The following is a 27,775-nucleotide window of genomic DNA, read 5'->3' on the forward strand; positions in this document are numbered from 1 at the left end:
CCATCAGATGTTCGAGTACATTCCTCGAAACAGAGTTTAGTGATGGACCAGATATAGTGACCCCAAACAGGAGCTCAATGGCTTCAGAGACAGTGGACCAGATCATGACATTGCGTTCAATCAACTCACTTCAGCTGGATATCCAATAACCATCATTCAATCAATCTAACAACAACAACAACCATCATTCAATCAATCCAACAATCCAACAATATCAACCAAACAAATAATCCCACAACAACATAATTAATTAATCAATCAATCATTTAAAGATAATAAAGGTCAGGTTTATCTTTGATCTACAAACACCTGTTCAGTTCACTGAACTGATCTATTATACCTGTTGTATTGATGCACTCATTAGGATGTTTATCTTTATATTACCTAAGATCAACCTTAGGTGCGATCTATCGGAGCATTGATCGTATCTCAGTTCAAGTTTGGCTTTCAACTCGTCCAAAGTGATGACCTCCTTCCTGACCAAAGCTTTGATGATCCTCCTTCTAAGTCTTCTTGAAAACTTTGAAGGGCGTCCCGATTTGAGACGGTCCTTGAAGTCTCCTCGCTCGCTGTGTCGTTGAATAGTCCTGCTCACAGTTGATCGGGAAATATTGTACATCTTTGATATTAATTTCTTTGAATATCCTCTCCTTCTGGCTCTCACGATTTTAGCTCTCTCTTCTTCTGTTAATGACATGATTAATTGTAATGTACATAAATAATATTCTATCTCTTCCAACAAAGTGTTTGATGTTTGAACTCATTCATTCTTTACTATTGCATAAATAATGGACATGTTCATTACTTTAACAAAAATATCGTTTGAATGATAAAGATATATTAATTCCATTTTTGGAAAAATATTCATAAATGGAAATTTTTGAGCAAAAGTGGACTACTATATTTGGAAGTGAATAAGAATCTTGAACCATATTTGTAGGAGATATCAAACTCGTACCTGTTTGAACAGGGGGTGGCCATAACTTATGAAACATACTGTATCCACCTGCTTCTTTTACGATTGAAAACAATGTCTGTAGGATATTAACACTGTCCTCCACGAAGCCAATACATGATATGTCGTTCTTTCCAAGGCGAATGTCCGGGAATCTGGAGATGAGGTACCTCAATACGTGGAGATGTCCATACGTGCTCGCTAATAGTATTGAGTCGATGACTATGTTGACATTCTCATCAGAGTGCTCAAAGGCATCACCTTGAGTAATAAATTGAATCGACTCCAGTGCACCTTTTGATGCGAATAGCTTGAGCATCTTTGGTCCACAAGAACATTTCTTGAACTGAGAGAGCAAAAACTCGATTATTTCAAATGCACTGGCAACATCGAGCAATTGTTGACAATTCACGTCATCAATGATATGTCCATTTTCCAATACATAATGCATTAGGTACAGATCTCCCAGCTCGGACGCAATCAAGGCAATGTCGAACCACTGTGACGTGGATGGTATACTCGATCCTCTCTTATTGGATATTGTGATGAAGGTGACCAAATGATTCTGATTCTTTGTTGTTACTAAGTGTCTGATGGTTCTACTTGAATACACATCTTGTAAAATGATTGATAAGTTTGGGTACTTGGTGAGTATGCCAACTCCACCATTGTCAAAGAATCGGACGATGTCAGCTGGTGCAGAAAGATAGATTTGTGTGGCAATGGTGTTGATGTCTAGACGATTTGTTATTGTTGAGATACGTCCATAGATCTCCTCGAGCATGTCAAGTTTGCCAAGCTTGATTGCAGTGATTGTCCATAATTCAATTGAGGCAGACAAAACATACTGTCTAGTTTGAGTGTTCAGTGATCGCACCCTCATATTGAACAAATCTCTGAACAAAGATATGGTGCCATATTTGATCGACCAGGTCAATTGTAGGTCTTTGTATTTGATTAAATTTGGAGTACTATCGTTGAGTTCTATTTCTTTAGGTTGTTGATTGCACAAGAGCAGTTGGTGAACATGTCCAAACAGAATCCTTCTTAAATATGGGTCATAGATGATGGCCTTAAATTTACTACTATCGCTAGCCATTATTTGACTTGGTCAATCAATCGCTTCTCTATTCCTACTCTCTATAGCTTATCTACTATGCCTTCGCTTCTCTACTTCTTTCTCTATTCCTATCTCTCTCTATAGCTTATCTACTATGCCTATTCGCTATTGCACACCTCACCCCTTACCCTTCACCCTTCACACCCCACAAAATAAACATCAAACGAATTATATTATTTGATCCATTACTCTCTGTTCCTCTTTGTCCAAAAAGAATAATTTTGGAGCAGCTCTACTATTCTGAATTTCAATAGAATATTCAGAAGAGTATAAGTATTCCTTGATGTTTTTGACAGGTACCAAGGGTTGATACTTTGATTTGAACTTTGAAATATGACCCTTCTGAAAGCTGATCCATTTATCATAGCATAATGATAAAGACTTTCCAATCAATCCAACATGTCCATGTGAATGATTCCATAACATATCAACACAAACATCTTCCAAAATGTAATCCTTACAGTTGAACAATTTGATTAGTGTTTTATACTCTTGGTATGAAAATCTAAGGAATGAATAATCCAACATCATTGGTTTCAATTTCTTGAGTACCGAGGGCAGAGATATTATGTTATCATTTGTATCCTCTCCGTATAATGACAAAAATAATATATGAATTGATTTGGGAAGTGTATTCATCAATAACCAAAATGATCTATTCTTGATGTCATATAAATTCTTATTGAATATCCTATGACAATCATCCATTATAAAAAAAACTTCATATGATTTAGCGATAGTTAACCATTGATAAAAAGTATGATCACTTTGTCTTATCCATAAATCATCAAGGTCCAGCTTGTGAATCCATTTCCAAGATATCCTCCTAGTTGCTGCTTCAGGTTTTGAATGTTTCAATTGATATTCTACTAATTGTCCAAATGATGTCTTGCCAGTGAATGGTGGAGATCTGATATAGACCATCTTTGTATCCAATAAATTAATAATACAATCTACTTTCTCCTCTCTAGGTATGATCACTTTAGTTCTCACCAATCCATCATATTCTAATTTCTCAACTACATCTATTATTAAAAAATTAATAAAAATATATATTTTTTAAAAAGGTTCTAACTTACTGATTGGATGAGATTCTCCTAATCTAGGTTCAATATCTCTTTGATCAAAATACTCAATTACTATTGGAGGTGAATATTGGTTTGATGTTGAAGTAGTAGATGTATGATAACAATCATATGTTGATTCCGGTATTTTAGAAGTTGGACCTCTTCTTTGTTGAAGATCATCCCAAAGAATATATGCTACTTCATCCAGTTTACAACATAACATAAATTGTTCAATGTTCAAGCCTAATAGATCACTACCCTTTAAGAATTCATATTTGGTCATATGAGGGATACTTTGTATATGTTTCATCTTCCTTTTCTTCAAATTTGATATCCAATTCTTTACATCTGGTCTCGTCCAATCACTTGGATCTTTAAAAAATATTTGTTAGTGGATGGCGTCCTAAATTGATATTTTATTTCCATATTTACCTTTGTTAATCCATGTTTGTATTTGTATCATTCTTATATTATTTGTAGAGAACTTTGAATAATAATTGATTGATCATTTCTCTCACCTCACTTACTAATTCATTGATCTGTCCAATAAACCAATTCATTAGATTGATGTTACATAAAGGACCTGCCAGACAGATGATGCTGCTGCTGGTCCTTAGATCTACACACCCTCTATTTATTTACAAAGAAGGTTGGGTTAAAGATGGCAATAGGCACTTGGAACTCCTCCTTTAGGTTCTGGACAGCAGAGATTAAGAATTGATACCTCTCCTTCCTAGTGGATGGCGTTGCATTCTTTACATTCTGCTTCAAGTGTACATCGTATATCTTGCACAGTCTAGACATAATCTCCTTTTGTTTACAATAGGGTATGAATAATACATTACAAATTGGTTTGCTCCTATAATTATTGTGAATGAATGAATGGTTAGTAATCTAGTCAATCTTGAAGTACAGGAGGATGATATTATACATACCTTAGAATAAATAGTGGAAGTTGTGAAAGGTCTACTATATCATGGTATGTGAATATGAATACTGGGAAGTGGATAGAGTCGTCAAAGCTCTCCAAGAAGTTGACAATGCCAGATATCTTGGATGTGGACAGGTCAAAGAAGTCCAAGTACTTGTACTTCTTCTTGACAACACTTGGCTTGACTCCAAGTTTGATCAATGGCGAAAGGAATGGTTGATTATCGTTTGGCAATCGGCCTGATGGTGTCTATATATGATTGATCATAATGGTTAGTGAGTGAGATGGAATGCCAATGGAGTGGGTTATATAACATACATTGATGGTCGTGTAAAGGTTGTAAAAGATGCTCTTGAGCAATCTGTCCTTGCGTTGGTTGTCAATGTAGTGAGTCTTGTCAATGGATGAGTTGCAGCAACTGACAAAGGTTGGGATAATTCCATTCTCTTGGTTCTCTGGATCGCTAACGTCCACACATGATGTCTTCATCAGGTCGTAAAGGGTAAGGTATCGCACCATAAAGTCCTGTATGATCAACTCCCAAGGGAACACCTGGAGACTCTTTGAGCAGATAAAGATCATTGGCGAGGTTGAGATGTTTGTCGCTGGCAGGGTGGCTGCTGACATTGTTGCCTCTGACGTCTTGGAGTTGCCAAAGAACACAAATGACCTGGTCTTCTTGGCATTGGCAGCTGCTGTTGCTGCCGCCTGCGACTTGTGGGCCTCTGTGTCTGATTTCTCTGTGGGCAGTATCTCAAACAGCGAACCAAAGACTGAGCGTCTGAGATCGTTAACAATCTTCTTGCGATCAATGTCCTCTTGTGTGACCTCCTTGGATGAGGTGAGCGACAAGAGTGAGAGCAACGATGTCAGGGTGTCGGGCTTGAATGCAATGGCCTGATCATTGACGTCCTCTGACGATGTGGTCAGAGGGCTGTCCAATGCACGACTGCTGCAACTCTTCTTCTCCTCACCACTGTTGACAAAGAGTGAGAGTTGTAGCGCATTCCTCTCGGTGCACTCATTCATCTCCCTCTGTGAGAACACCTTGCTGAGTGGAACATTGAGTTGATCGAATGACATGTAGCCCTTGGCGTGTGCCGGTCCTCCTCTGGTCATGCGCTTTGCCAAAGAGATGAGTGACAGCTGGTCCTTGGTGTACACCTTCCTGCCCTGTGAGGCGCCCACACTGTAGCTTCGGTTGTGTGGCTCGGACTGTGCAGCTGCCGCGGCAGCCGCCACCTTGTCGTAGGTGGCGCCGCCCGATGGTAGTATGGGCTGAGTGTTGGTGTGCTGGTGGTGGACCTCTGAGCCTGCGCCGTCGACTGTCTCGATTGCTGTGGGTGGTCCAATGATTGAGTTCAAGAATCCAACGAGCTCGTTATGGAAGTTTGTCGTCTTCTCTATGAATCGTGGGGCAGACTTGAGGGCGTTGTGTGTGTTCCTGCTGAATGAGCCAAGGAAGCCCTTCTTCTTGGGGTCTGCAGCCTGCGCGCCGTCCACCGCCCAGTAGGGTCGGTTGCAGAGGGTGTACAACACCTTGTCCAGTGTGATCTGAGGGCTGACCATGAATGACACCTTCTCCTTGGGATTGGAAAGAAGCATGATGTCCAGATAGACCATGTTGGTGCAGGGCTGCATCGTATCCAACTCCTCCATGCCACCAATTCTGTTCAATCTCTTGCGTCCACTGTGCGGTAGATAGTGAATAAAGTAGTTGTCGACCTGTAGAGAGTACACCAGCTTCTGAAGCGAGGCGTTGATCTTGGCCTGCGCCGTTGTGAATGACAACTCCTCATACTTTGTGGAAAGGTCGCGTCTATTTGCTCCAAACACTGCGGTGGTGGTTGTGGACGATGCGTTGGAGGGTGTTCGTGTGCGGCCCATCAAAGCCTCGTGAGATGGTGATTGTGACTGAGTGATCTTGGGGCTAGCATTACCACTGCTACTGCTGTTGCCGGAAGCCTGTTGCTGACGGAACAATGATGCCAGACTGTTTGAACTCTGGAGCATGGGGATGTTGGGTGAGCCTGGCGATGAGGGGGTCGCAGCTGGGGCACTCTGGCTGATCACTAGATGATTCTTGTACGCCTGGTGGATGGCCAGGATGTGCTTGATCGTGACCTTGCATCGTGTGGACAGATCGTCCTGGTTGATCTTGCCGATTGAGTACTTCCTGATCTCATTCTTGATGTAGTGCAGTGCACCCCACAGCTTCTCGCCAACGTCGTCTCCTGTCTTGACTGGACGCTCCTCTGGCCTGGTGCGCTCACAGAACGGTTGCTTGGGGATACTGAGCGTATGGACGGAGAAGTCCATCGAGATGGCGGCAGTCATCTCTGTCTTGCGCTTGATGTTGCGACCCAGTGTCAATGACTTGCCCAGGTAGGGGATGTAGATCTTGCCAATCATAGGGTTGGCATCATATGAGATTGGTCGGTTGGGGTTGATGGGACGCTTGCGTGCTTGGGCAATGTCAATCTCGAGCGAGAGGTAGCTGTCCACGAGCATCAGGTTCTTATTGATAAAGTCCTGATCAAAGGCAAAGAGGAATCGTATCATTCGCTTGCATGATTCAAACACCTTCTTGAGGAAGTGTAGTGGCGCGCTCTTGCCGATAAAGTGTGGTCCATCGCAAAAGAGCGTGTAGAAGAGGTTGCGCGCCTCGGTCCAATATGAGATGGCCAGATCTCGGTCGCCCTGCAAGAAGCGCAGCTCGGCCATGTTCATATAGGTGCGTAGCAACTGGAGTATGTTGCATGTGTTGATGTTGACGTCCATGGCCACGGTTGATGGGTTCTCTATCATGTCCAGCGTGATGTAAAAGTCACCAGACGCAGGTTTGACGGCAGCTGTATCAGCTTCAGCCGCAGCCTTGGCCTTGCCACGCTTGTGCTTGTCGTCTTGTTGCTGCTGCTCACTGTCTCTTTGCATGAAGATCGATAGGTTGAAGATGGAGAGGCGTGCAACATCATCGAATGGATAGTGATGTAGGGCGACGGGTGCGAACAAACGATCCAGGTACAATTCTGCAATGTGGCTGACGGTCTTTTGGATCTTGACATCGTCACCCGTGCTCTTGAAGTAGTTGTAGGCGCGCTTGAAGCTTGCAATTCCCTCCTGGAGCAGGTCGCCCGTGGATGTGTAGTTGGTCAGCTGGGAGGAGTCGATAAAGTCACGCCACTCTTCTCCGGATGGCCGCAAGTTTGTGGGGAATGTGATCAACGTGGCGTTACACAGCTGGATGAGGCGTTGGAATATCTTGCCACGAGTGTAGAAGTACTGGCCACGAGCGTTGAGTGAACTTAGTGGACATATCTCGATGGCGCACTCAATGCACAGCAAGGCCTCTGCAAACTTGTTGGCCGCGAGGTAGTTGAGACAGTTCAGCACCCAATAGTTGAGGTTGCGGTCGCTCTTGTTGCCGCCACTGCCGCCGCCAGCAGCGCCCGATTGGCTGGCACTCTTGTTGGTGAACGCGGTGATTGGCGCGCCCTTGAGGATGCCGAGTTTGAGTGCAGCGTGTTGAGTTTGAGCTCCGCTCTCCTCGGCCGACGAATCGAGCTGATTGAGCACGTTGGTGCACTCATCAAACATCTCCATCTTGGTGTAGGCCTTGGCCAGCAGGAAGAACAGGGAGTTCTGTTTGCCATGTGGCAGTGTGTGGCGACGCATGGTCATAAGCAGCTCGAGACCCTTCTCAAAGTGATAGCTCTCCAGATACAGATTGATCAACTTCATGTGCAGTTGGAAGAAGATTGGGTTGTCATACTTGGGTGACTCGACCAGGTTCTTGCTGATTGATGCCGGGTCACCGGGGCCGATGGGATGCGCCGCGACTGTGGACTGCGACGAGGTCGACTTATGAAGGATGAGAAGCACCACCTTGAGGTACTCCTCACACTGCTTATAGTTGCCGAGTTCGCGATGCATTGAGCTGATCACCTCGCAGATGTAGACGATCTCGTTGGTCTTGGACTGTGGGTCGCTCTCAAGGTAACCATTCAGCACTTGTTTGAAGTAGTAGATCGCGGAGTTGATGTCATCGTTCTCGCGAGCCAAGGTGGCCACCTTGCTCAGTAGTGACAGGTACTCCTTGCGCTTCTTGCGTATGTTGAGATTGAGCAATGCATTGTCAAAGCTGACGATGGCGTATTGGTACTTGTAGTTGTCAAGCAACACGCTCGCGTAGCTGAAGGATGCATTGCCGGCTAGTTCGGAAAGGACAAGCGGCAGTCCGACCACAGGCTGTTTGCATCGATCCACAATGTACAGACACTCAAAGAACAGCTTCTCAGCCAGAGCAAGCTCGCTGTTGTCCACGGCGTGAAGGCCCAATGCATAGGCCGCCTTGGCCTTTAGGAAGTTGGTGGCGGGAAGCTCTGTGTACAGCTTGGTCAGAAGGGCCATGCGATGATTGGCATCGAGTAGCTGAACAAACTGGGCGTCGACATTGACGCTGGTGGCTGGTTTGTCAGAGAGTCGAGCGGTCGTCAGAGGTGAGATGCCATTGACGTGGAAGTGTACGTCTATGAGGGCCTTGACCATGGCGCTCTTGAGGCCAATCTCCAGATAGTCCTTGTACTTGGCGTCTGCTTGCTGTTGCTGCTGCTGTTTGAGTGCGCACTGTGTGTACACGCGCAGGAACACGTTCAGAGGGTTGACCTTCTCCTCCTCGCTTCCGGCAAACTCCTCGGGGCGCGTCCGCAGCTCGGGCTCCTCAAGGTCAGAGTCACTGTTGTCATTGTCGCTGTCCGAGTCACCTGATGAGCACTTGTGATGTAAATGATGTGAATAGGTCTCGGCGGCCATCAGCTCGACGTGTGCTGCGTTGGACGCCGACAGGTTCTTGAGGCCCTGACACATATGGCGGAACGACGAGTCCTCCTCGGCGCGCCACAGCTTGGCAGCAAGATAGAGCATCTGAAGTGCATAGTGGTATGTGGCATCCCTCTCATCTATCTCCATTGATGCCCTTCTTGATGATTGTCGCGGCGATGCAGGTGGCCGCAGCAGTGAGGTTTGGGTGGTTGTGGGCGTCAGTCGACCTGCGGTTGGACGCACGAGTGGCGATGAGTTGCCACCACAGTCGCGCAGCGCCAGGAAGAACTCATGAACGCTGTCCCAACACGGCTCGTCATAGTCAAAGATGTGCAGTGTGTAGCAGAACTCCAGGTTCATCTGTGTCCATTTCTTGAGGTTGTTCTTCACCTTGGTGGACTCGAGCGTGAACTCGTTGCGAAGCTCCTCAAGCGCTGCCTTCTTGGGGAGCACGCGCAGGGCCATGTCAGCGCCATCGAGGTGTTTGATGACGAGGCCAGAGAGCCACTGCGAAAGGGCCTCCTCATGCATGAATGGATGGCCGTCTGGTGTGTTCATCGAGTAAAGGTAGGAAGGCTTGGGGTACTTGACAATCTCAAACGTCTGATTGTTGACACCCTCAATCAGTTTGTAGTGCGATGGCATCCTGTCCTTGTTGGGCGCGACGTTTGGTGCCTGGCCAGCCAGTTGCAACACCGGCCGACTATCCTCCTCGACGTCAAGACCCAGCTCTGCATCCCAGTCCTCTTCGTCCGACTCAAAGTCCTGTGTCGACGTCGCCTTTGTCGTGTCCTGTACCTGTATGATTGGCTTCTGTTGTTGCTGTTTCAAGTGTACAATTGTATCGCGATAGAGTTGGACGCACTCGTTGTATAGTGCGCCATGTTGTTGACGTGCTGCAGTAGCGTCCAGGTGTATGGCGCCAAAAGATCGTTGTGCTGCTTGCACGGCCAGATCGTGCTCCTCCATCATCTTGAGTGACTTTGCCAACTGGAGACATCCATTGGCCAGTGAGTGTACAAGTGAAGCCTCTCCTGCCACTGTCTTCTTCAAGTCGACCTGCTTGCAGTCTTTGTTGTGTAGATGTTGCTGTGTGCATGGCGTAAAGAGAATGGCGCGAATGGCGCTCTCAAAGTGGCGTGCCGCATATATTGGTGTTTCGGTGGCCAGATAGCACATGCCCAGTTCAACGTTGATCTTCTGCTGCATGGCCGCCAAGTCGCAACGCGCAATACACAGTTCCAGTGCCTTTTTGAGATACTCTGTCGTGTTGAAGATGTTGGCCATGGCCTTGTAGGCCAGCCCCAGTTGGTAGTACAGGTTGAGTTCGTACAGTGTCTGTGTGTCGTCGAGTGGCGCCGCATCAAAGTCGTCTTTATGCTCTTGTAATATACGATTAGCTGTTGTGAACTGAGCCGATGCTGCCATTGTCTGTTGATTCGAAGAGTATATCAGACCCAAGTCAAAGTACATCTTTGACAAGTCTACCTTTGCCACGCCAACTCCACCAGTAGCGCGATCAATAACTACATTCTGTGCGTCCAATCTTTTCTTCATCTCTGTTTCTGTGTTGATTGTATTCATTGATGGATTGATTGATTGATTGATTGATTGGGAAGGAGTGAGTGTCAGTATGTGAATGTGGGAGGGTCCACCGTTGAGCTCCTGGCGCGGCAACTGTGTTACCAGACCAGTGGCGGCACAAAGTGAGGACAGACTTACCACTTAGTACTTTGAGTTCATTGAGTGGAGGTGTCTTTACATCGATGGTCTGGTGTGATTCATTAAGTTCTACATGTCCAGGGCCAACTAGAGGTGGGGAGGGCAATGAGGGGTCAGTGAGTGCCAGATGCAACATCCTCACTTCGGATCTTACAATTAATACATGATATCAGTTCGGATACAGTTGCCAATAGTTTGGCATCTAGTGTGGATGTCGTCCTGCTTCCAAATGGAATGGACTTGCTACCAGACATGCTGCCACTGCTGGTATTGTGATGATGGTGAATGGATGTGCTGCTGGTGATGTTCGGTTTGCCAGTCATGCTGATGCTAATATTGATGTTGTTGCCAGGTTTGCCGAGTCCACTTGCGGTGATACTTGGCATTGACGCTGGAATGCCCGTTGACGAGCTCTGCTCCGACTCTGAGCTGTCATTGAAGACAAAGTCGTCGTCCCACTCGGTCTTGACTGTGGGATCCGCGCGGATACCCAAGATCTTCATCTGTGGCTGTAGTGTCGCGGCAGACAGTGGCGACTTGATGCTCGTGGCAAAGTCTGCGTCCCAGTCATCATCGTCGTCCTGTTGTGTCTTGGGTTTGGGGATGCTGGTGCTGCTCACGCCACTTGTGGCGGTGCGACCAGAGGATGCCACGGGGTTGACGACGGCATCCCAGTCGTCATCGTCCTCGACATCGCCATCGTCGAATCCAAAGTCGCTCGAACCACTCTTTGGCGATGAGGATATAGTTGTTGCGGGACCACCAACACCACGAGAAGTGGTAGTCGTCGCCGATGACAATGCTGGTGACACTGGCAAGAACTTCTTTGACAGATTACCAATAGTCAACTTGCGCTGCAGTGACAAATGTATAGTTGGATGATCATTGCTATTATTATCGAATCCAAACTCATCGTCCCAATTATCATCATCGTCATTGGCCATCTATATATTATATTATATTATTACTATTACTACTACTACTATTGTTATTGTTGTTTTTGAATTGTACAAATGAATGAATGAGAGTGAATGAGTTGAGTCTCACACTTGATTCTTTTTGTTGGAGATTGAATGAATGAGTGAGTGATGTTCCTTATTTGAATGTAATAATAATATATATATTTTTTATTTATTTATACATACATATATATAACAAATAATAATAAATAATATCGTGTAGCGAACAAATATGATATGATATTTTTGAAGGTTTGATAAATGTGTACAAACTTGTGTGAAGCCAGTGTTTTTGATCAAAAACTTTTAAAAGCAAGCCCCGATCGGTCTTTTTGATAATCAAATTGGATTGTTGAAGGGGGTCTGGTCCAGATCAGAATGCAAACAATCTTTGATTCAGATACATTCACACACTCACAAACACACATATTCAAACACACGATCAAAGACGAAAGTGATCACGTTTGACAGAACACAAACACACACATAAATATACATGTTCACACATACACATACACACTCACATATGATAAATTGACAACTAGTTGACCATTGATAATGAATGAATAATGATTGAGATGGTGGATGTCCACATGGATGGATGGATGGATGTCGGCATCGTGATGAAGAGATGGAATTGTACAACACATCACACATTACTATAAACTACTAATCTTACCATTTCAGTTGAAAAGACCGACCAAGTTTAAAGAAGAAATCATTACAATGATGGAGTCGATTCCATCGCCATCGCCCGCTCCAGCACCAGTCGTAGCGCCAATATACTCGGACGCCAGCGGCCAAAGTACTCAATCAATGTTCACAAGTAATGACAGTATACCTAATATATTCTTTGGCAAAGGCCCGATAAAGTCAAGATTAAAGACATTTGGACATATGTGTAAGCGACAGCGCACTTTGGAAGAGTACCTACAAGTGACTCAGACAACTCCAGAAGTACCCCTGGCCAAAGAGCACGACCTCTCTACCACATCCACCTCGGAGCCGATGGTCACACATCAACCTCACCTTCGCAAATGTCTCAACTTATTCGATCTCCTTGCATTTGGTGTTGGCTCAATCATTGGCTCAGGTATCTTTGTGTTGACAGGTGTGGCAGCACGCGACTATGCTGGCCCCGCCGTCATCTTTTCATTCCTGGCATCTGGATTTGCATGTTGTCTATCAGGTCTGTCCTATGCCGAGTTTGCCACTCGTGTGCCAGTCTCTGGATCAACATACAGTTACTCATACATTGTTGTTGGCGAGATGGTTGCATGGATCATTGGTTGGGATCTCACACTAGAGTATATGATAGCCAGCGCGACAGTGGCACGAGGCTGGAGTGGCTATCTCAATCAGTTGATCAAATCATTTGGAGGCTCAGTGCCGCATCCACTCGACCCATACTACATCAGTGATAGTATATCAATTGATTTAATTGCCATGCTATCTGTATTGGTGTTGACTGCAGTCGTTGCCTTTGGAATGAAGGAATCAGCTCGATTCAACAAAGTATTCGTCGTGGTCAAGATCATCGTAGTACTCTTTGTCATCATCGCCGGTTCATTCAAGACCAACACAAACAACTGGACACCATTCACTCCATTTGGTATCCGTGGTATTTTCAATGCTGCAGCCATCACATGTATGTTTGTTTCCAGGAACGTCATGTGAAGTCCATCCTCTAACCATTACCCTTACCCTCACCCTCGCCCTCGCCCTCGCCCTCATGACTTAGTCTTTGCCTACCTTGGGTTTGACTCTATATGTAATGTGGCTGAGGAGGTAGAGAAGCCTCAGAGGGACATACCCATTGGTATCCTTGGATCACTTGGCATCTCCACAGCACTCTACTTTAGTGTCAGTGTCGTGATCACACTAATGGTCAAGTACAGCGATATGTATGTGTTATGTACCCTCTCAATCAATCAATCAATCACTAACTCTTTGATCACGTTATCATTGTAGGGATGTCAATGCACCTTTATCAGCAGCGTTTGCATCATATGGGTGGAAGTGGGCAGAGGTGATTGTGGCTGTTGGTGCATTTGCAGGTTTGACTACGGCACAACTTGGTGGATTGATCAGTCAGCCAAGATTATATTATTCACTGAGTAGGGATGGATTGCTACCAAAGATCTTCTCATATATACATCCCAGGTTCAAGACACCATTCTTTTCAACATGGCTAACAGGAATATGTGCATCAATCATTGCACTATTCTTTGATATCAAAGTATTGGCTGACATGGTATCCATTGGAACACTCCTATCCTTCACCCTAGTGTGCGCATGTGTATTGGCCAAGAGATATCCAGTCCTCAAGGATCGAAAGGACTCAAATGGTATGTTATGTGGTAGTGGTGGAACTATTCCATCCGTCAATCAATCACTCATATTCATACCATCCACCACCATTAGCCAGATGGATTGTCAAGTACTTGCCAGCAGTGTTGCAACGTCCTATTTACTTGTGTATTGTTATTGCAATCTTTGCAGCGATATGTTCGGCTGGATATATACATTATATGCATTGGTCAGTCAGTCTGGTGTTTGGAGTGCTTGGATTGATACCCAGTATAACCATCTTCTTCTTGGTACCCTGTGATATACCCGTTGGCTTCAAATGTCCTCTCGTGCCACTCGTACCCATACTTGGCATCTGGGTCAATGTCTACTTGATGATGTCACTCAGTTGGCAGACCTGGATCAGACTAGTGGTCTGGCTGTTCATTGGCCTGCTCATTTACATATTCTACGGTCAGAAGCATAGCAATGCTGGACGATACATCCAGATGAACACCTTTGGCAACACCAGCCCCGGCGACGACTTCTCAGACGACATGGACGACAAACTGGGTGACACACCTCAAGACAAGCTGGCTGATGGAGATCCGACCACTGCCAATGCCAACGCAATGTTGTTGCCCGAGGCAGGACTCGGTCTGGACCAACAGAATGAGTTACTAGTGTCTTCAGCGTCAGAGTCAGAGAACTCACCAACATCATCATACTCATCGGATATCATGGACGACGAAGAAGACCAACTCGACGACCACGGCAACATCCTACAAAGAAGGAATGTAATAGTAACCTACAGGGTCACTGGAGGTGGAGAGGGCAATGATGGCAGGACGACGCCACCGCCACCTCCGCACCCGTGAAGCCTGTGCACAAGGCAAGCAAGATATGTAATACAAGGGGGGAGGTTTATCTAAGTAGGGTTGCATTTAAATACGGATGTGGATGGGGATGTGGACGGGATTAACAGATGCCGCAGCACTGTCGGCTCTGCTTGGCGGCGTTTTCTTTTGGCAGCAGAGGTGTCTGGTCCTGGTTGATGGACTGATCGTGTGAGTCGAGCTGGCTCTGCAGGTAGCGGTTGAGGTTGGTCTGGTTTTGAAGCTTGCTGTTGACATCCTCGAGGTCGGCGCGCAACTGCTTGATCTCTTCCTGTTGATTGTTGAGTTCTTGCTCGCTGCCAATGCTCTCGTACTTGGCCAAGCGTGTCTTGAGTGCCTTTGACTCCTTGAGCAGTTTGTCGAGCTCGGTCAATGTCTTGTTGTGCTCTTGCTTCAGAGCCTCGTGTGTGTTGAGCTKGCTCGGCATAGCGCTCCTTAAGCAGATTGATCTCCTGAATGCCCTGGCCGCACTGATACTCGAGTACGCGACTCCTCTCATCAAGCTTCTGTCCATTGGCCTTGAGTGACTCATTCTCGCGCCTCAGTTCATCGACAACACTGTCGTTGGCAACCGATGCCAGAGCCTGGCGGGCCTCTTTGTCCGATCGTTCAAGCTTCTCCTTGTATCTTAGCAGGTCCTTCTCAAGCTGATCCTTCACACTGGTGAGGCTGTTGACCTGGCCCTGCAGTTGGACAATCGAGTCAAAGGCAGCGTTGTTCTCTGAAGCTGGGTTGAGCGATGGCAGGTCTGGAGAGGCGATCTCGTGGCTGCTGGTCACAGGCGAGAACGATCCAGACTCTCTCTTGAGCGCTGTGTTCTCGTCGAGCAACGATGTGTTCTTCTGGGCCAACTCCTCGATCCTCTGCTTCAGCAGCGACAGCTCGCCCTGTGTCTGCTCGGCCTTGATGTGAACTGGGTCAATTGGCTGAGGCAAGTTGATGCTGTTCTGTTGGGTGCTCTTGAGGGAGCTGTTCTCTTCCTCGAGACGTGTCGTCTGTTGTGTCAGCTCCTTGATCCTGCTCTGCAACTGATCTACAGTCTGGTTTGTCTGCTCCAACGATTCGACGCTCAGAGAGAACGTCTCGTTGATTTGCTTGAGCTGGAAGTTCTGTAGCTCGACCTGAACCAGCTGCTTGGACAACTCGTCGTACTTGGCCTTCCAATCGTTATTTGAGTGAGTGTCATTGTCATCCTTTCCTCTGCCTCCAAGCATGCGCGACCTTCCATTGCCATTTAGATCGATTGAGATGCCTTGAGTTGGTGTGTTCTGTGGCGTGTAGGCACTTTGGGAAGGTGTGTTCTGTGGCGTGAAGGCCTGGCCATTCGTGTGTGTCGAGTCCTCAAGACCGGGAGTGCCCAGTCTGTTGACGACCTGCTGCTCCAACTCGCTGAGCAGTGACAGCTTGTAGCTCGAGTCAGAGTTGTGATTCTTGGACTGTATCTCCTCGATCGTCGAGCGCAGCTTGTGGATGATCTGATTTGACGAGTCGAGCAGCTGCTTCTGATCCTTGTTCTGCTTTTTCAAAAGATGGCCCTCATCGCTTAGCAGCTTGACCTCCTCATTGGCCTTGCTGACCTCCTTCTCCAGACGCTCCTTGAGCATATCCATCTCGACCTTGAGATGCTCAAGCTCAGACAGTGGCACGGACTGCGAGGCGGTGGCGCGGGCGGCCAACTGTGTCTCGAGCGTTGCGACGCGATCCTGAGTCGTCGACAGGTTGTTGGACGAGACGTCGAGCTTGGCACTCAGCGACTCGCGGTCTGACCTGAGTCTTCTGTACAGGTGGCTCAACTCGTTCTTTGCATCGATGCTGTCCTGCAGCTGCTTCTTGAGCATCTCGATCGACTCCTCTAGCAGCTTGTTGTGCGACGCCAGCTTCTGGTTCTGGATCAGCGTCTTCTTGCCAATGACGACCGACTTTTTGAGCTGGGCATTGTCCTCGGAGAGCTTGTCGTGCGACTCCTTGACCTCGCGCAGCTGGCCCTCCACCATGTTGATCTTGGTGCCCAGATGCAGGTTGACCGACTTGAGATGCGCCTCCTTCTCCTTGAGCTTGTCGACGACCTCTGGGTCTTCCACGACGTTGGTGAACTCCTCGATCTCCTTGTGATTGAACAGGTCTGTGCGCTTCTTTATCATCTGCACGATTGAGACGGGTGCGTACCAGCTGGAGCGCGCCGATCGCAGGCTGCGACGTCTTGATGACGACGACGAGAAGGTCGAGAAGCTTGACAAGTCTGGTTGGTCGACGATCTCCTCGAATGAAGAGTTGTTCTCGTCGTTGTGGTGGTGGTGTTGGTCGTCGCCATGTCCACTGTGGAGGTTTGGCATGCTGTTGCTGAGGAGCAGCGACTCGACACTGTTGTTGCGGTGATGATGTTGCTGATGTTGGCCAGTCGCTGAAGGGAGAGTGTTGTCGTCAGACTCGTCGTCGTCGGCGGGTGAGTTGTTCATATGCTCAATGGTGCTCATGAACTGGCTGAATGATATAGAGTTGCGTTTGCCCGACTCGCTCAACAAGTCCACAATATAATCAATGTCCTCATCCTCTCCCTCCTCTATTCCACTCTTTGCCTTGATATCAATCAACATCTCTCTCAACTGTTCCTTATTAACAGCTCCATCTCCATCCTTATCGAATGAATTGAATATAGATCTAATATAGTTCTCATAATCCTCTGGTGATGGTTGCTATTGTTGTTTTATGTTAGTATTCATTCATTCAATCATTCATTCCATCAATCAAACAACATACCTGTGCAGCATCAGCAGTTGAAGAGTTTAACAAAGCTTCAATCTTCTCTTCATCGACTGGTGCACCAGAGTCATCTATGTTGTTGCTATCATTGATCAATAGTTCAGGATGTATCATGTCATAACCTTTGATAAACTCTTGCAATGCCACTTTTCCATCATTATCACTGTCCAAAGCCTTCATCAGAGCGTCTAATTCATCCTCTTCCAATCCCTATCATATCACATAGTATTGTTAGTATTCAATCAATGATTGGTACCAATCAATCATTATGATACATACAGTTGTAGTGATCTTTGATACTAGCATCCTCAATTGATTCTTGTCGATGAAGCCACTACCATTGGTATCGCACTCATTAAAGATACTCTCAAGATGTTGGAGTTGTTCTTTGTTCATCTTTTACTTGCTTGCTTGCTTGTTGTCTTGCTTGCTAGCTTGATTAGCTTGGTTGGTTGGTTGGTTGTGTATGTGTGTGGATGGAGAGCTAGGTTGTTGCAAACAAAGATGTGTTGTGCAAAGATGTTTGTGTGAGATTGGCTGTCTATCTGTCTGTGTATATCTGCGTGTGTGTGTGTGTGTGTGTGTGTGTGTGTGTGTGTGTGTGTGTGTGTGTGTGTGATTGATTGATTGATGACGTACAGGCTTCACTAACCTGATTGATGACTTTATTATTATGATCACAATAAAAGATATATAAAGATTAAAGTCTTTATAATTATATATATATGTCTGTCTGTGTCTACTACTAAATGTTGACTTGACTCTCTGAGGGTGCTATCCACAATCCATCAAAACAATGATATCCTCAAAAATCTGGGTTTCAGTTCCCCCTCCAAACTAAGATACTTCACTTGACAATTCCTGATTGATTTCGAACTTCAGATTGATTACAAATCAACTAACCAAACTTGTGAGAATAAGTTATTGCACATATGATGAGAAGTGATGATCATTAGGAATAATAATAATAAGTAATAAGTATTATAATTATATTTATATTCCAAAGTGATAATGGAGTCGATAAAAAAGTTCAATAATCAACTTTGTACTTTGATCAATCATGATGTGATACATGTTGTTGACAATGAGTCTCAATCACCAGACATTGAAGTTGAAACCAACAATGTTATTACATCAGTCGAACTCAATCACATTCGAAATCAATTGCATCACACTGTGGACATCATCAATGAGTTTCCATTGCTTGCCAAAGTATGTTATATAAGATTGATTGAATGAATGAATCATGCTAACTCATAAGTCCATCCATCATACATATATTAGTTGTTCATTAGAATACCTGCCATCAGAAATGTTATCAATGAGATGATTACGGCTATCACTTTTGTTACAACTTCCAACTCTTGTAGACATGATGATCAACTTATGATTGTTAACTTTAGACAACTATCTTCAATGACTGGAATTAGGATATCATTGTTTCAATTGACATCCGCTCTATTATCAATGGCATCATCAGTCGATAGAGTTGAATGGAGGAATGTACAATACGATTATCGGCTTCTATTTGAAACATCATTCCTAGATATCTTGATCGATCACTATGACCTAAATATCAATCAAGTCGTCGACGACGACAATACACAGATGATGAAGTCAATAATCGATCAATACTCGAGATATATCATTGTAGCAATCAATACAATGATTGATAATAGACAAGAATACTTTATGTTTGGTCTTAACAACGATTTGTTGAGATCATACAACAACATCTGTTCAGTATTTGGTGCACAACGAGTTGATCAGAGGCTAAGTGATTGGTTCCTCTCTTGCCAATCTCCCATCGATGCCACGCCCCAAGAGGCCCTGAGGACCACACACTGCAAACTGTCCTATCTATTGATGATTCAAGACAAGCATCACTCCCAGCTGCTTCTCAACAACAAACAACTTATATTCGAGTAAGTAGCTTGAGACATTCCATTGTCAAATGGAAACCCTCGCCTAACCCTCGCCCTAACCCTTGCCCTAACCCTCGCCCTTAGTTTCATATTAACAATATTTAACAAATGGTATCACATCCAACTGGCCGATGACTCAATGTACAGGCTCAATGACATTATGGAAGTGGTGCTGGACAAGGATAACATAGAGCAACAAAGACAATTGTCGTTATTCTTTGAGAATGACAAGACTCCACTCAAAAGTGCCGAGTTGCTAATTCTCCACTCTCCTCAATTAGAGTATACCTTCAACAAGTATTTCAAACAATCCGATGGTCGGATTATACGCGGTCAGCACAATCTCAATATTTGGAGCTCAGTTATCAAGAAGATGGGTCCATTATTCGTCAAGATCTACGACCAGCACGAGAACTTCATCAATTCAAGAATGCGACCTCTGGTCCCAATGGGATGGTCATTTTTGGGTCTCCTGGATGGGATCACCAGTTGCTTCAAGGCGGCAGAGCAGCCGCTCCCCACATCGTTGGTGGACAGACTCAACCTAATAACCCTACAAGAAGTTTCCAGATCAACAGTTCCTGGATGGGAGTGTTACACGGAACTTATTTCCAGAGGAATGATTGGTGTGTTTGAGAGCACGCGCATTGACAAGTTCCTTCAAATCGGCTTGTTGTATCTGATTTGGCAGCGTCAAGAGGATCACTACCCATTCAATGAGTACGTGATCAATAACTACCCATTGCAGATCAAGACATTGTTGGATGGCTTGCTCCCAAACCCAAGACGAGACATTCTCAACATCGACCTACTCATCAAGTGTTGTCAACGATCAATGATTGATCAAGGACAAACACTCATGGTTTTATTGGGCTCCATTAGACTTGATCAATCATCATGGGCAATGATCATCAATGCATGTCCAAATCAAACAGAGGCCTGGACTATTGTCATCGACACTGTATTTAGTCAGGACTTTCATGTTGTAAAGTGGACCGATGTCTTTGAACTTAACGACTATCTATTGTGTGCTGTTGAATGTGACCAAGGCATTGACATCAATATCCATGTGCACCGCTTCCTAAAGCATGCATATTGCCTTCAAGCCATTGGATTCAATCGATTCAAACATTGCCAACACATGTTACTTGGCCATTGTAATCAACAGCTAGTAGGTCTCTTCAAAGAGTTCAAGAAGACTCAACTGATCATCACAAAACGGCCACAACCTCACATGTCTTGGCACACACTTCCACCACTCATCATCAATAAGATTATTGATGAATGCATTCTTGGCTATGGGGAGACAATCAATCAATCATGGGTGGTGTCATTGGCCATGGTTTGCAAGACCATTCACAAGGCATGTGCATCGACAATCACACACACTCCACTTCCAATTAAACTACGTACATCATTAGATCACATTGGATCACGATTCTGTCTGTTCCAAGACACACCACTTCAACTTGATGCCACGGATCTGGTGCACATACCAATCAATCATCTACCGCGTTCTATTGAACGCCTGACCAATCTGATTGTTTTGTTCACCAATGACTCGATACTGCAACTTGATGAAACATACAAGCCACCATCATTCATCCAGGTCAATGGCGCCAAACACCTACAACATATAACATTCATCGAGCATCACTTTACAGAAACTGAGATATCGAGACTGGAAATTAATTCTTGTCAATACTTTAGCATTCAAAGTCACAAAGATGATGGTGATGGTGATAATGATAATCAACAACAATATTATTTAATCCAACGAATGTACCAATACTACATTCAAGATCAGCCAAGCTTGAAATCAATCGATTATCGTATGTTCTCAATCGTCGATCCACTCGGCAACATCATGGACACTGGACACCACCACCACCTCAATGTTAGGAGACATTACAACAACAACCATCAATTTATGAACAAAGGCAAGGTACTCTTACCAACTCATTTGGACTCAATTAGATTGAATAGCTTTCATTATCTAGATTGTTTGGAATATATTGGCTTCAACAACAACTACAGTTATGTTGACGAACTGGTCATCGCACTGCCCAAGCCTGATAGTAATATTTTTTATGCCTTTGAACAGCAAGAACAATTGAAATATCTACATCAGTTCTATGTAAATAGGAATAATTCCAGACCATTCAAGATCTCAATGGATGTTAGAGATTTGAGTGATATCCATACATTACTACCAAGTTGTTCAACACCAATAACATCATTGACAATTAGACTTACTAATATACAATCTATTATTAAGAGACAGGTCCAAGGATCACTTTACACCGACCTTTCCAGCTTGGCTACACAACTCAATGATTCAAAAATATTTAGTTCATTAACATCATTATCAATCAACATTATAGTTGTTAACAATGTCATTCCACTTAGCCATGTGGTTCTCTCAATGATGACACTACCATCACTTCAACATCCAATGATTATCCCATAAATAAACAAGTTGATGTTGTGTGGGTTACACAGTTGTTGCGCGACATTGGGCCTACTTTGATATTAATGAAGTTGAACATGTTAGGATCATTCATTTATTGTTGAGTCGGACTTAATATTTGTATAGATATATATATAGAGAGTAATATGGCAGCATCAAAGAAGACTATTATATTGTATGGTGACATGATGTCACAGCCATGTCGTGCAGTGTCATGGGTTCTCACCTTTGGTGGCATCGAGCACAAGATGCAGTTGACAAGGATTATGAATGCCGATCACAGGACACCAGAGTACAAGAAGATGTATGTGTCATCACCTGAATGAACGAACCATCAAACAAGACAAGACCTGACATGTTCACATACAGCAACCCATTCTGCAAGATACCAACATTGCAAGTTGATGATCAATATGTTTGGGAGTCACATGCACAGATGCGTCTGTTGTGTGATCTTTATAAACAGCAACAGTTGTATCCTGTTGAGCCAATGACTAGGGTCAAGGTTGACAGCTACTTGGATTGGCATCATCATAACATTAGATCGCCATTGTTTGAGTACTTCAAGGTCAAGTTCCTCAAGGTTGGCAATGCCGAGAAGCTGCCACAGCTTGAGGAGGACGTGTCCAAGGCACTGTACCTGTTCCAAAAGTACTGGCTTAGCGAGGATCGCAAGTTCATCACTGGTGACACGGCCACCATCGCCGACATCTCTTGCTTCTGCGAGATCACCCAGCTGTGGCTAGTCAAGTTTGACCTTTCCAAGTTTCCACTTATCAAGCGATGGATGATGGACATGGAGCAAGTCAAAGGATTCAAAGAATCACATGCCATCATCTACAGAGCATTGGCCAAATTATAAAGAGATAGTTAGGTTAGTTGTACACATTCAATCAAAAATCAATGGCGTTATAATGACTAATGGACAATGATTGATTGATTGATTGATTGATAGAATGATTGATGGTATGGCCGGCGGACAAGCCTGAATGAATCAATCAATCAATCGTGGTCGAATCAACAATGTCCAGTGTTGGCAATGGGCAGCATCACATTGGTAATAATCGATCGACTTTATCAACCATACCCAATCATGGTAATCCCATTCCATTTATCATGTTCCCATACCTCTACTACCACCTACCCTCCCATCCATCCATACCATCCTACCATCCATTATTGAGATAAGGAAGTGCACTCCACTCCTTCTTCCTCTTTCCTTCATTCTCCATTCTCCATTCTCCACTTACACGTATTGATGTAGACAACAAGATTACCACTATCCATCCAGCACTCGACATCCATATCACTGCAACAACCAACACAACATTTATGTTGTTTGTTCACTTGGTACTACAGACTGTAGTACTTCATACACACTAACAAACGAACCCTGGCAGGAAGTACCCCCTACAATGGTTGCCATTCACTACTACTATAACTCAATCGTTAACACACAAGCTTAATCATGTGATGTAGTTGATGTTGATGGGCATCCTGAGGGGTGATCATTCTCCACACACACACTCACACTCACACACTACCACCATTCAATCAATCAATCAATCAATCACATATATACCATATGGTATCAGTGATGGCGCATCCCATCACAAGTGTGTCCGGACACATGGAATAGTCAGTCACTAGCAGTCGGTCAGTCACCGAGCAGGGAGGGAGGGAGGTGATGGTGAACACATCAACCTCAACACACAACATATCTTAACACTACTTAGGTAGTGGTACTCTCTTAATTGTTATTTGTTTGGTGTTTCAGTTGTTGTAATAGTAGTAGGTTAGTCCCATTGATGGTGTGTGTCAGGTGAGGTGAGGTGCGTCAATCCAACATCCACACTCACACACACTACACTCAATATCCATTCATTCACTTCACTATACCTGGGTAGAGAGAAGCATAGCATAGTGATAGTAATTAATTAATTACATACATACATATCCTGGCCCATCAATCAATCAATCACTACACGTACGACGATCAATTAATCAGTTTAAACTACAAGCTGTCCAGTCCGACTTTCACTCGTCCACCAATCAATCAAGCAATCAAGCAATCAATCAATCAATCAAGCAATCAATCAATCTCTTGACCTGAGCCATCTGTTGATCTCAACGGGCAACAGAAGGGACATCTACTACCATTTACCTCACTACTCTTCAAATCAACCTTATATCTTTCACTCTCTCACCATCAATCAACTACTTCTACTACAACTACACTCAATCCAATACAACCAATCAATCAATCTCCAATCTCAATCTAATCTCATATCTCTTTCATTCTCATTCCATACCTTGACATTCAATCATTCAATCATTCACTCATCCAATCAATCAAACAAACAAACTATACGATTGATCAATGATCAGTAGCATAAATATCAACGATTGTTCAAACGTTGGCTTTAAAATGGAGCAGCCACAAGTTAAGGATGGCGCGACAACTACTGTGGATGGAAGACCAAAGAAGGCTCATAAGGATGGAAGACCATCCACACTCAGACGAACAATAAGCACAAAGATACAATCATTCGCCACACTAAGGAAGCAATCCTCTTCATCAACTTCACAGTCAGCCACCAACAAAGCTGGTCCACCACCAGTTGAGCAACAACCAGTCAACTCTCACTCGACACTCAAGCGCACTTATGGTCGCTCCAATACACTCCAGACATCAATGTCCTCCTACGACCTATTTAGTGACCCGTCCTCACCTTCAACAAATAACAACAATACATTGAATAGACGTAGTATCCGACTAACACAACAGATGCGCCTGGAAGAGGTCACCAAGCTGTATGCCCCACTGTCTGGATCCGAGTACCTGTCCAGCTCGTCCACCGATGAGATGATGTATATGCCACCACAGTCCATGAAGCAGATGCCCAGCAAGATGCTGTTGTCGTCTTCTCATACAATGTCATCTTCATATCTTGTGTCCTCCAGTGTCCAATGCCCATCGATTTTTGCCGCTGCAATGGATAAGGACAAGGAGAAGGAGAAGGATTCCCCCATCAGCTCGCCCTCCAGTAGTCCAGTGTTGACGCCGGCCAAGAGTGTCATGGCTTCAGTCCCACAACTCAATCGTTTCAGCTTGTCGGCCTCACCAGTTCAGGTTCGCAAGTCGCCTCCACCAATGACAATGATGGTTCGCGATGATTCATTGGCGTCCACTCCAGTGTCTTCATCACTCACTGGTGGCACTCATCCAGACGATCTTACATTCATCAAGTTTGGCGTCATCAACAACTGTCAGTTCATTTCCAATCGAATGGCTGAATACCTCCAGATCATCAAGTCGCTACCAGACATGTTCATGCTGAGTCATGATATATTATCGACAGAGTATGAATACCTGATCAAGGACACCCGGACAATTATCAATATTTTGGAGCCATTGATGCAGCGTGGCCATAGTGGTAGCTTCATTGGACAGCATCCAGCACATGGTGTGGTGCTGACTGAGGCCATCGTCCAATCAATCACATCGATCACACAATGTATTCAACGAGTGGATAGCGAGTTGAAGCGAAGCAATGTGTCGGAGAAGCGTGTCAACCTGCTCACAATGTTCATCACCGCTGTTAAATACTACTTGGAGTCTGGCGAGGTCTTGGACGTGCCCAAGTCTATCGACTTACAACTTGGCAACTCAACAGGTGAGCTTGAGACCATCTCAGCATCCAAAGACTACGACAATGACTACATTTACAAATCAGGCTACCTTGTCAAAAAGGGTACCAAAGGTCCACTGATCGTCTGGAAGAATCAATGGTTCGTCCTAACAGTTGACCGACTATCAATATATTCGAACGAGAGTGTAAATATCCATCAATCAATCATTATGGAATCATTCCAATAACTAACACGAACACTTAAACAGAAGACAAAGTGTAAACCAAAGAAGGAGATAATGTTAAGCAATATAGTATCGATCGAGCCAACTACAAAGTATGACAATAAGAACTGTTATATTCTAAAGTTGAAGAGTCCAAAGTCAAAGCTGGTGATCAAGGCAAAGACTGAAAAGGAAGGTGCTCATTGGATGTTGGCAATCGACGGACTTCCGCGCAAGAACTTTGAGACCAATCAATCATGCATCAACCTCTACATCAAGGACACACTACTCGAGACCATCAGTAGCAACATGTCCAACAACAGCGTATCCAACACAGACCAACCCATGTCGGGAGGAGTAATCAGATGTAGCAAGGGCGAGGAATGGATTTATCGTGGGGATGGCGAGTTGTACAACTCGGTCGACCTGGATCACGGTGGAGCCAAGGCCAAACAAGTGCGCTACAAGTGGAACGGACAGCAGTTTGTCCCATCAAAGGAGTGCATGAAGAGCTATGGCAATGGAAAGTGGAATGGTGTGCGTCTTGGCTGGTACTTCAACAACACGCTCACTCAGAAGTATCTGTGGCGCCAAGAGTCCAACGAGTACATCAACAACCAGAGCGACGCACTGTCCTACATGTGGACATCACCTCAAGCGCTGCAGTGCAAGCGAGGTGGTGCCTCACAGTGGTATGTGGAGGGCAATGTTCCACCAACCGTAGTCATGTTCCTCCAGTGTCTTCGTCAATGCCGATTGTCACATCTCCAATAAATATTAATATTATTTATTATCATTTACAAATTTGTCCGAGTCATCAATTGAATGTCTTCAAGCTCAATGAATTTGGATGTATTGGGCGGGGCTGGACTAGTAGCGAGACAAGTTCTCGTTCAACTATATGCATATGAATCACATTTCATTCATATGGAATATCAATATCAATTTCCATATAATCGGCATTCTCAGACTTGTCTGGCAGGTGGGACAATTTGATGTGGATGTCGGGTCAATGAACGAACGAGCGAGTTGAAAGTCATTGACTAGATGGACAAAGTTACATCAAGAGTGTAAAAATAGACTATAGAACGACCAAACAATAAATAGTAGTGATGAATAATGTAGACAGGTCAGTCGAAGAGTCAATGACATCAGTTGTTTGCTTGATTGAAGGGGGATGGTCACCCACACTCACACACACCCTCATTCAATCAATCAATCAGATGATAGACACCACTACAATAGTACGATGGGGTATGTTTGATCATCATTACCACACTTGTCCAACCAGGATATTGATATTGTCATATGATATTACATGCGAGTTGGATATGGGATTGGGCATTGTCGGACCTGACAAAGTGTAGAAGATGTTAATGAATAGTTCAAGATTTACTCTGATCAAACATGTATAAAAGGCAATCACTTTGGATTTGAAAAGACATCATTAGTATCAATACAATAACTACTATTACAACTACCTCTACTACTACTACCAACTAAAAAATGACTATTTTGAGTAAGTCCATTCCATTCAATCAATCAATCAATCAATACCCTTCTATTCCAAAAATTTACTAACTCTCAATCTCATCAGGTGCACTTTCAAAGATGAGCCTTTCGACTAGCTCAATCACCAATGCTGCCTTTGGATCATCGTCTGGATCTGCTGGTGGACAAGGTGCCAATGGTGTTTCCTGCGCTTCATGTGGTGGTGGTGGCATGGGTGGTGTTGTCCGTGTTCCATCTCCATGTGGAGGTGGTCTGGGAGGTGGTGCACTCCTCACCCTCAATGGAAACATTGGTCTCAACCTTGGAGGACTCCTCGGAGGTCTCGGACTCGGAGGTCTTCTTGGAGGAGGTGGTGGATGCCACTGCTAAACATGATATGATCAATAAGTTCATGATCATGATCTTTTACAAACCACAAAGTAACACCATCATCAACATTACTTATTCATTAATAAATATAATATTATGAATCAACAATAACATAAACATGTT

At 44.5% G+C, this 27,775-nt stretch overlaps 7 protein-coding genes across 7 annotated transcripts; 5 read left to right on the forward strand and 2 right to left on the reverse strand.

The window, feature by feature from the left end:
* Window positions 1-3,772: 3,772 nt before the first annotated feature.
* On the reverse strand, window positions 3,773-11,560 carry SAMD00019534_086790 (hypothetical protein; the record flags this gene model as incomplete). Its single annotated transcript, XM_012896036.1, has 5 exons — window positions 3,773-4,001; window positions 4,078-4,322; window positions 4,392-10,459; window positions 10,617-10,703; window positions 10,771-11,560. The coding sequence occupies 5 exons, from the start codon at window positions 11,558-11,560 to the stop codon at window positions 3,773-3,775; spliced, it is 7,419 nt and encodes a 2,472-aa protein (XP_012751490.1).
* Window positions 11,561-12,301: 741 nt separating this feature from the next.
* Window positions 12,302-14,742, forward strand: SAMD00019534_086800 (hypothetical protein; the record flags this gene model as incomplete). Its single annotated transcript, XM_012896037.1, has 4 exons — window positions 12,302-13,223; window positions 13,317-13,479; window positions 13,547-13,923; window positions 14,000-14,742. 4 exons carry the CDS (start codon window positions 12,302-12,304, stop codon window positions 14,740-14,742), a joined length of 2,205 nt encoding a protein of 734 aa, XP_012751491.1.
* A 100-nt stretch (window positions 14,743-14,842) lies between these two features.
* SAMD00019534_086810 (hypothetical protein) lies at window positions 14,843-17,916 on the reverse strand (the record flags this gene model as incomplete). The annotated part of the gene is made up of 4 exons (XM_012896038.1): window positions 14,843-15,065; window positions 15,238-17,453; window positions 17,518-17,730; window positions 17,800-17,916. 4 exons carry the CDS (start codon window positions 17,914-17,916, stop codon window positions 14,843-14,845), a joined length of 2,769 nt encoding a protein of 922 aa, XP_012751492.1.
* Window positions 17,917-18,846: 930 nt separating this feature from the next.
* SAMD00019534_086820 (hypothetical protein) lies at window positions 18,847-20,829 on the forward strand (the record flags this gene model as incomplete). Its single annotated transcript, XM_012896039.1, has 2 exons — window positions 18,847-19,445; window positions 19,530-20,829. Coding segments are annotated over 2 exons (1,899 nt in total), but the record flags the coding sequence as incomplete, so codon positions are not given.
* Window positions 20,830-22,019: 1,190 nt separating this feature from the next.
* SAMD00019534_086830 (hypothetical protein) lies at window positions 22,020-22,759 on the forward strand (the record flags this gene model as incomplete). Its single annotated transcript, XM_012896040.1, has 2 exons — window positions 22,020-22,219; window positions 22,285-22,759. Coding segments are annotated over 2 exons (675 nt in total), but the record flags the coding sequence as incomplete, so codon positions are not given.
* A 1,584-nt stretch (window positions 22,760-24,343) lies between these two features.
* Window positions 24,344-26,545, forward strand: SAMD00019534_086840 (hypothetical protein; the record flags this gene model as incomplete). The annotated part of the gene is made up of 2 exons (XM_012896041.1): window positions 24,344-25,753; window positions 25,817-26,545. The coding sequence occupies 2 exons, from the start codon at window positions 24,344-24,346 to the stop codon at window positions 26,543-26,545; spliced, it is 2,139 nt and encodes a 712-aa protein (XP_012751495.1).
* Window positions 26,546-27,382: 837 nt separating this feature from the next.
* Window positions 27,383-27,652, forward strand: SAMD00019534_086850 (hypothetical protein; the record flags this gene model as incomplete). The annotated part of the gene is made up of 1 exon (XM_012896042.1): window positions 27,383-27,652. The coding sequence occupies one exon, from the start codon at window positions 27,383-27,385 to the stop codon at window positions 27,650-27,652; it is 270 nt and encodes an 89-aa protein (XP_012751496.1).
* Window positions 27,653-27,775: the final 123 nt, after the last annotated feature.

Source organism: Acytostelium subglobosum (assembly GCF_000787575.1).
Source record: "Acytostelium subglobosum LB1 DNA, scaffold: scaffold19, whole genome shotgun sequence".
Taxonomy (NCBI): Eukaryota; Evosea; class Eumycetozoa; order Acytosteliales; family Acytosteliaceae; genus Acytostelium; species Acytostelium subglobosum.